Raw genomic sequence first — 9,892 nt, forward strand, 5'->3', positions numbered from 1 at the left:
GGCCTACAAACCTGACTCAGTTACACCAGCTCTGTCAGGGGGAATGGGCCAAAATTCACCCAACTTATTGTGGGAAGCTTGTGGAAGGCTACCCGAAAAGTTTGACCCAAGTTAAACAATTGAAAGGCAATTCTACCAAAAACGAATTGAGTGTACTGTATGTAATCTTCTGACCCACTGGGAATGTGATGAAATAAATCAAAGCTGAAGTAAATAATTCTCTCTACTCTTATTCTGACATTTCACATTCTTAAAATAAAGTGGTGATCCTAACTGACCTAAGACAGGGAATTTTTACAAGGATTAAATGTCAGGAATTGTGAAAAACTGAGTTTAAATGTGTTTGACTAAGGTGTATGTAAACCTCTGACTGTGTATGCTTTGATTGAAACAAAATATAAGAAAGGCTAATAGTTTTGTTAACATCATCTGCTCTAATTCGCTCATGAAACAGTAACTCATGAAGATCTAAATGCATATTCCCATGAATCTGATGGATATCAATCAAATGTTTGGCATGGAGATGCAGTTTGGACTCTAAGGTAGCCTATGCCTAACTTGCTGTTTGAGTGTATTAGAAATATAACGTTTTCTTGAGAGGCAGACATTGGCAATTGGAGGATTCATATCATGCATATTCTATAATGATAGGTTATTCAATTGGCTACATCTGTTTGTAAAAACTTTGATTGAGGAAATTACATTTTTATTGCTCCGTCACCTAAAAAAATACCACTACATCACTTTATACTATATTTCCTCACTATGAGGTTGGAATAATACTGTGAAATTCTGAAAATTTAGATAATACACTTTTAGCGCAAGAGCTGTTTCAAAAGGCCGCCTGTAATTTCAGCCTGTTTTGTAGGGTTGGAGTTTTGGCCTGCCAGGTAACATCAACATCAAACAGTTCCAACCCTCTCTGCCAATAACAGTTTCCTCTTCCCACTCAGAACACTCCCAGACAATACTAGCAACATTCTTGCTTGCTCTTTGCCAAGAAGCTATTTTTGTTTATATTTGACACTTTTTATTGAAAACAACTGCAGAAAATGTACTTAATTGTTACCCAGAAATGATTTCATATTTAGATAAAAATGGCTGCATTGGACCTTTAATCCTGAATGTGGTGGGGAAGGGGGAGAGAGTGATTAGGTCCTGTCCTGTCTTTCATCTCTGCTGTTGGTGAGCAGCTCTGCTGGTTCCAGGCACCTTGGATCGGCCTGGTATTCAGTCAGCCAGATGTACAGAGGGGTTGAATTGACACTACAGTTTTTTCATAGACATGCATGAGCACACATCTGAACACAATGAACTCAGTCTCAAGCTAACAAGAACTCAAAACAACATGCTTTTTGTTAACTATATTACAGTAATATGTAACATACTTCACCTCCTGCTGTATGTTTCCCTTTCATACTTTAGTTCAAGTGTATAACCAAGGGGAAGAAGACCAACATCATAGACTCAATGCTGCGTATGTTGGAGCAGTACTCTACTAACCTTGAGGACTTGATTAGGGAGAGGACAGAGGAGCTGGAGGTGGAGAGGAAAAAGACTGATCAGTTGCTGGCCCAGATGTTGCCCAGGTCAGTCCCCCCCCCCCACTCCTCCCACTTTACATTAAAAGCTGAACTTCTATTTGCAACATCAAAAATAAAAAATGTCTCTGTATTGAGAATATTGAATTGTATTACTGCGCAAGGCAAAAAACAATTTTATTCATTGGCCGCTGGTAATTTATTCTCCTAACCTCTATCCACATCCCTCTATCAACTCCCTTGTCTTATCTTACACCATAGGTCTGTGTGCCTGGCCCTGAAGACGGGCAAGCCTGTGAAACCAGAGCACTTCTCTGAGGTCACTCTGTACTTCAGTGACATTGTGGGCTTCACTACCATCTCTGCACTCAGCGAGCCCATTGAAGTGGTAGATTTACTCAATGATCTCTACACACTCTTTGATGCCATCATCGGGCAGCATGATGTCTACAAGGTGAGAATCCTGTCCTGCTGCAAAATAGTTGTGTCCTATTAGTGATGCAATGGAAGCTTGTTCTACTTTCAATACAAATCCTGGAAGTAAATGGCTGCATTCCTTAGTGTGCATGAGTTTATGTCACCTCCTCCTAATTTTGACAAATTTCCCAATTGGGACAATAAAGATATTGATTGTGTGGCCTTCAGGTGGAGACCATCGGAGATGCCTACATGGTAGCCTCTGGAGTTCCAAACCGGAACGGTAGACGCCACGCAGCTGAGATGTCCAACATGTCCCTGGACATCCTCCACTGTATTGGAACCTTCAAGATGAGGCACATGCCTGATGTCAAGGTCAAGATTCGTATCGGCCTTCACTCTGGTGCGTGGACCATCTAAAATTCTTTGTCATATTTTTATCCTCTGCCTCATCGTTCATAATGTAGACTAATTGACTGGCCTTTTCTCTTGAAAACCACAATTCTTCATTCGTTTTTTAGCTAAACGGTAGCCCTGCCACTTGGTTGGCTATTAAGCTGGGGGATAATATACTAATAACAACATATTCCATTTACTAGATACTTTTATCCAAAGCGACTTACACTCATGCGTGCATAAATGGGTCTGGAGAAATGTTACTGTCACATAAATGGAGCTATAGACTGGCAGTCCATGAGATCAACTGCTATACATTGCAGTTCATGCATATGCAACAAAGTCATTAGGTGAATAGTACAATTCAATACATAAGCAAACTATACTTTTGACATGTTATATTTAATGACATTTGAGAACGAGTATTGGAATTCTATAGAACATGGCATTAACGTTAGACTATTGGAGCAAAAGTGTATTTTTACCTGATCCCCGTCTGGAACATATTCCTGGAAGGGTGCAATGTCATCCACTAAGCCCTGTCATCCTATTAGTCTTCACTGCCTAATGCTTTCTTCTCGTTACTCTACCCTACCAATTAATATAGAAGGTTTTGCGTGTTTCTAGTAACACAGAAGTGACTACTTTTAGGTATGGTAAAGGACAGCTCAGAAAAAAAAACATAATTGACAAACAATAAAAATATTCTAACATCTCTGCTAAATAATGAAAGGATATTCTGCAATTAAACTAAATTTGCCATTTTGTCTCCAGAGACTTTTGTGAGTGATTGGAGGCTTTTTGAATGTCATGAATCACAAGTCATAAATCAGAACATATGCTACTTCTTATCTTATCAGTATGTCTGTGTGTGTCTGTGTCCACCAGGCCCTGTGGTGGCAGGAGTGGTAGGTCTGACGATGCCTCGGTACTGTCTGTTCGGAGACACTGTCAACACGGCTTCTCGAATGGAGTCAACAGGGTTGCGTGAGTACCTCACTCTCGTTGTTGGCCCATCAAACCATGTGAGGTCACTAAGGATAGGGACAGGTGTATTGCCGTTTGTGTGCATGCAACAAGAGGCTAAGGAGGGTTACGATGAGCAGTCCTGACTAATCCTTTAAGACTATCAGTAGAATTAGTGGGCAAATTTAGGGTTCAATAAAAATATCCTCTGTGTACGGGCTTCCCTCAGATATCCTTTCACCACCAATTCTGCTGGTACAGCAATGGTAAACTTCATAATGTGTTGAGATTTCTATGTGTTATGAGTTAATGTAACAACTATAAAAACCATTGGCGTGATGATATGAATAAACAACCTCATAATCTTTTCATTTTTCAAGACAATATATATGCTTATTTAACTGCTGATTGCTAGCAACACATAGGGTATTTCATAGAGTATAAACTGTATGTACTAGTCAGTGACATGAGTACAGGAAATCTCACATCTACTCCCATCAAGTGGCCATACATATGAATTGCTGCACAAAAAAAACTGCTCTTGTGAGTATTGTCAATGGGCTCACAATAAATGACATTTTGTTACTCTATAATAAATACATTTATGATCAACCAGTGAATGAAAATCGAAATATATGTAGGATATGCGAGTACTGTATGATGTCACAAGTGTTGATACTCTATAGACATGAATAACTAATGGTAATTGTTTACACTGAAAAAACTGTCCGAATATATGAAGACTAATGCAGCCTTTGTGGTTGCTGTTGTTGTTTGATATCCCAGCTTACAGAATCCATGTCAACCAGAGCACAGTCGATATCCTACATGAACTGAAAATGGGCTACAAAATAGACACCAGGGGCATGACAGAGCTGAAGGTAGACACGCGCGCGCACACACACACACGGACCCAAATAGTGAATTCACTTAACTTACCACGGAAATATCTCATTTTTATTTGTCACATGCTTTGTAAACAACAGGTGTAGACTAATAGTGAAATGTTTACTTACTTCATTCTGTTATTTCCTTCTTCTCTTTCAGGGGAAGGGAATTGAAAACACATTCTGGTTGGTTGGGAGAGCTGGGTTCGACAAGATTCTCCCAAGACCGCCTGACCTTACTCCAGGGTAAGATTTAACAAGCCTGCCTGCTCTATTGATGTTGTACTTTATGCTTCTCCTAACTATACTCGTAGTGACTCTCAGTCCTGCCAGCTGCTTGTCCCAGGCCCCTCATCAGTAGTACTCATGAAACCCGTTCACATCAAAGCTGATTTTCATCTAGGTCATTGTGGATATAGAGAATAAGATGTCCGAAAAGAATTGTTACAAATCTGACAATGTGCTGACCCATTGACCATTTGTCAGATTGTGTAACTGGAACTAAACGTTTTATAAATCATAATGTATATGTGCTGCTGACCTGACCCTTGTGTCATAGTTCAGTTCACATGTTGACCCAAATTCTTCATCTACTACCTGTCTGTTGAACTTAATTAATCCTTACCTCCAACTACCACTACATGTGTGATGAACACTCTCCCTGGCATTCAGGAAACATCACTGTAATGTTTTAACACACTACCCTGGTGGTTGCCTCATTTAGACCTGTCCAGATGAACATTTTATATCTGTGTGAAGAGTTCAAACTCAGTTGTAATGAACATTCTGAGACCCGGTTGTCAACACCAGTCAGAGTGGACATTGCTTTTGTTGCTTCATATGCTGGGATTGACATGTTTAATGCCTATTCCAAGAGTCTTAGTGCTCAGTGTGCACTGCCAATCAAACAAGACATTAAGCCTTCTGTCTTTGACTTTCCTCAGGGCAAGTAACCATGGCATCAGTTTGGAAGAGATTCCTCCAGATAGGAAACAGAAATTCCTTGACCGGCAGGCGAGGAATAAGTAGCCTGTAAGGTACGCCTGGTTTAGCCATCCTATTCTAGATTTACAATGACTTTATTTCCAAAATGATTTGTAATGTAAGTGATGTCACTGATGTCACGGCATTTACGATATCCCTTTATGATATCCCAATTCAGGTACATATGTACGCTATCCCTGATGCAGTGAAAATAATTACAAAAATGTAATAAAGAAGTAAGCGTTATGCGACAAACCCATTACACCTTTTTGTTTGTCTCAATTCAGGTACATACCAATGAATGCTGCATTTATGATATCCCTTTAAGAGATAATATATCAGATTTTTTTCCACAGATTGTGTTGCCCAGTCCTCCTACCTGTTGGAGTGAAAGACCAGATAGGTGAATTGACCAGGTTGGTTGAGAGGATGGGTTAGGGGTGTGTCTGACAGACAGTCTGTCGCATCACCCCATGTGTCCTGTCGAGTGCTGATCCACATTGCACAAATAAGCCAAAGTCGGAGAGACACTGTCTGTCTTTAACACAATACATTTGTTTGCACAGAGCAAAGATGAGTTAAAATAAGAGTATTTCTTAAATTTAGCAAATGTGGGAAATAGGAGGGATAAATAAAGGTGTATTACAATCATGCACAAAATACCAAATATATTGATTTAGGAGTTACTGTAGAATGAAAACATCACAACACAAACATGGGAAGAGATTGGCTCTTTGCTTGAAATAAACTATAAATGACCATGATATTGTGTGTAATATATTGTATGTATCTCTACGGTCTCTTTTGCTTTGGAGAAATATTTGACAGAGTATAGAAAAGTGTTCATACTCCACTATATAACAAGGGTATATTTAAGCAATAAGGCATGAGAGGGTGTGGTATATGACCAATAAACCACTGCTAAGGGCTGTTCTTCAGCACGACGCAACACAGAGTGGCTGGATACAACCCTTAGCCATGGTATTTTGGCCATATACCACAAACCCCAGAGGTGCCTTATTGCTATCATAAACTGGTTACCAATGTAATTAGAGGAATAAAAATAAAAGTTTTGTCATACCTGTGGTATACGGTCTGATATACCACGGCTGTCAACCAATCAGCATTCAGGGTTCGACCCACCCAGTTTATAATAAAATGTAGCACATGCTCTATTTCAAATGTGGTACTGTAATCTCTCTCAATGATACATTAATCTTAGAAGTAATGTTTTTCCTTGAAGGTATAAGGTAGGCTGTGGAAGAATCTGCTCCAATGTGTTTTTTACATTTCCTTATTGTCATGCTTCAATAATTAACGCCTTCTGATTGTTTGAATGATATTTGAGAATTATCAACCCATTAGAAAATATTCATTTATATTTTTTCAAACATTTGCCAGCTGGAACATTAATTGAATCATTTTCAAATCAAATAAATGTATTGCAAAATCACTGTTCCCAAAATGAAGCTTCACGTAAACAGATTATTAGTAAAAACGTTCACTCATACATTTATCTCAATAGAGATACAACTATTTCTATGCCCCTCTCTTTAAAATCATGCTTCATTCATGTTATTACTGTATTTATTTTCTTATTCAATAAAATTCACATGTATAGGCAGTATATCACACTTTTTTAACTGTAAATTTGTTTTAACAATATGCATTTTCTTACAACAAAGAAATAAATGGGTTGAATAAATGTTCCAATGGTAAACATTTAGATAAAAAAAATTTGACCAAATTGTAAACTTTTCAGGTTACAAACGCATACCAGCAGCATACCACCCTGCATTCCACTGCTGGCTTACCTCTGATGCTAAACAGGGTCTGTTTTGGTTGGTCCTTGGATGGGTGATTAGATGCTGCTGGTAGTGGTGTTGGAGGGCCAATAGGGGGCACTCTGGTCTAACAGAAATCCCAATGCCCCAGGCCAGTGAAGGGGACATTGCCCTGTGTAGGGTGCTGTCTTTCAGATGGGATGTTAAATGGGTATCCTGACTCATTGGTCATTAAAGAATCCCATGGTACTTATTGTACGAGTAGGCCCCATTCCATCATGGCCACCTAATCATTACCCTAATTGGCACAAATCAAACCTCACCTTTCCAGCTGATGTGTGGTGAGTGTTCTAGTAGTGCACAAAATGGTTCTAGTGCTTCACCCAGGTGGGTTGGTGGTGGATGATGTGAGTTTCTCCCTTGCTTTGAGTACCTCAGTTGCTAGATAAGTGCTATATAAAGCCAATCAACTACAAACTCAATTCTTATAGGGTCTGGTCAACAGCATGTTGCCTTTCACTCAAGCTCTTTTCTGCTCTATGAATTGGTTCAAATATTACATTTAAGTAACGTAAAATGTTGGGGGAAAATAATGCCAGCACTCTTTTTGATTTCTACATATTCTACACCTTTGAGTGATAGGGGACTGCTTACAATGTGCATAAACCACGGTATATGGCTACCCATCTACATCGCTCCGGCCACATGTTATGCCCACTAACGTTTCTTCTCCATGATGAGTCAGGACTTGCCTCCCTCCTCGACAACTTCTGGAATGCAAACAACATTCTGACTGTTCTGATTGATCTCAAAAACCCGATGGGTTTGTGATTAAACGATGGGTTGGGCCAGAGCCGGCCTACATGATGACGATATCGACTTTGATACTCTGACTGGTTAGATTTGTTAGAGACAATCCAATCGCTGATGAATTTGTGTTGTTACGACGCCCCTCGTTTTGACGTAACACAAGCAACTTCTATGATGGCAGATTCATACTACATGTATGTAGCGTTCAATAGAGCAGTGGAATTCAATTCAAGATGGGTCGTCAGGCAAAAAGTAAACACCAGCTGGTCCTGTACATGTTTCCTATTAGGAATGAACGTATTCAAACAGTGAGCTACATGTGTTTGGTCTAACATATACAGACTTTGTCTATTAAACCCAAAAAGCAATGTTTAGTTTGGCATTATGATGACTGAATTGTACATCTTGATGTGTGGTCTTATGTGTGCTTGTGTAAATAAATCATGGTTTTAGCGATGTTTTATGTCTAAATGTACTTCGGTTTTTACATACAACACTTTTACACACAACACATAACATGACCTCATTACCAACTGCACATATGAACATGGACAGAAATCCTTGACCTTGATCCCCTTGGTTGATGGTTTCAGGATTGAGAGAAAATCTCAACGTTTAATTGAATGTTCATAGTATTGTGAATGACTACACATAGTAAAGGTATAATATGTTGTCATGATCAGCGATGATCTCATTCTGTATTCTCTGCAATAAACATCCATCATTTTTGCTGCATTTCCAATTCCTGGCTGGTTTAAGAAAAAAGTCATATAAAGAAACATTATGAAAGCACAAACAATATACAACTCCAAGGAGTACATATAGTTTTATCAAAAGGAGTAGAGGTTGAAATGATGGTCCTGGGATAGAGCCCTATGTCATGACTGCACAGTGGGGTAGAGCCCTATGACATGACTGCACGGTGGGATAGAGCCCTATGTCATGACTGCACAGTGGGATAGAGCCCTATGTCATGACTGCACAGTGTGATAGAGCCCTATGTCATGACTGCACAGTGTGATAGAGCCCTATGTCATGACTGCACAGTGGGATAGAGCCCTATGACATGACTGCACGGTGGGATAGAGCCCTATGACATGACTGCACGGTGGGATAGAGCCCTATGACATGACTGCACAGTGGGATAGAGCCCTATGACATGACTGCACAGTGGGATAGAGCCCTATGTCATGACTGCACAGTGGGATAGAGCCCTATGTCATGACTGCACAGTGGGATAGAGCCCTATGACATGACTGCACGGTGGGATAGAGCCCTATGACATGACTGCACAGTGGGATAGAGCCCTATGTCATGACTGCACAGTGGGATAGAGCCCTATGTCATGACTGCACAGTGGGATAGAGCCCTATGACATGACTGCACGGTGGGATAGAGCCCTATGTCATGACTGCACAGTGGGATAGAGCCCTATGTCATGACTGCATGGTGGGATAGAGCCCTATGTCATGACTGCACAGTGGGATAGAGCCCTATGTCATGACTGCACAGTGGGATAGAGCCCTATGTCATGACTGCACAGTGGGATAGAGCCCTATGACATGACTGCACAGTGGGATAGAGCCCTATGACATGACTGCACGGTGGGATAGAGCCCTATGTCATGACTGCACAGTGGGATAGTGCCCTATGACATGACTGCACAGTGGGATAGAGCCCTATGTCATGACGGCACAGTGGGATAGAGCCCTATGACATGACTGCACAGTGGGATAGAGCCCTATGTCATGACGGCACAGTGGGATAGAGCCCTATGTCATGACGGCACAGTGGGATAGAGCCCTATGTCATGACTGCACAGTGGGATAGAGCCCTATGTCATGACGGCACAGTGGGATAGAGCCCTATGACATGACTGCACAGTGGGATAGAGCCCTATGTCATGACGGCACAGTGGGATAGAGCCCTATGTCATGACGGCACAGTGGGATAGAGCCCTATGTCATGACTGCACAGTGGGATAGAGCCCTATGTCATGACGGAACAGTGGGATAGAGCCCTATGTCATGACGGCACAGTGGGATAGAGCTACCAAACACTAAGAGCTAGGAACTATACCATCCAGTGAAATTGGAGTATGCTTATT

General features: G+C 40.7%; 1 protein-coding gene across 1 annotated transcript in view; it reads left to right on the plus strand.

Annotated features, from left to right (window-relative positions):
- The window catches only part of LOC109875631 (retinal guanylyl cyclase 2-like), a 30,194-nt gene extending 21,686 nt beyond the window's left edge, over window positions 1-8,508 (plus strand). Inside the window, exons 12-19 of the mRNA XM_020468019.2 lie at window positions 1,426-1,589; window positions 1,803-1,995; window positions 2,187-2,361; window positions 3,243-3,341; window positions 4,107-4,201; window positions 4,368-4,453; window positions 5,152-5,244; window positions 5,548-8,508. Coding sequence (XP_020323608.1) covers window positions 1,426-1,589; window positions 1,803-1,995; window positions 2,187-2,361; window positions 3,243-3,341; window positions 4,107-4,201; window positions 4,368-4,453; window positions 5,152-5,236 — 897 coding nt within the window. The 3' untranslated portion in view covers window positions 5,237-5,244; window positions 5,548-8,508. The remainder of the gene's footprint in view (window positions 1-1,425; window positions 1,590-1,802; window positions 1,996-2,186; window positions 2,362-3,242; window positions 3,342-4,106; window positions 4,202-4,367; window positions 4,454-5,151; window positions 5,245-5,547) is intronic.
- The last annotated feature ends 1,384 nt before the right edge of the window (window positions 8,509-9,892 follow it).

The sequence above is a fragment of the Oncorhynchus kisutch genome, linkage group LG28 (genome assembly GCF_002021735.2).
Source record: "Oncorhynchus kisutch isolate 150728-3 linkage group LG28, Okis_V2, whole genome shotgun sequence".
NCBI classification, from domain to species: Eukaryota; Metazoa; Chordata; class Actinopteri; order Salmoniformes; family Salmonidae; genus Oncorhynchus; species Oncorhynchus kisutch.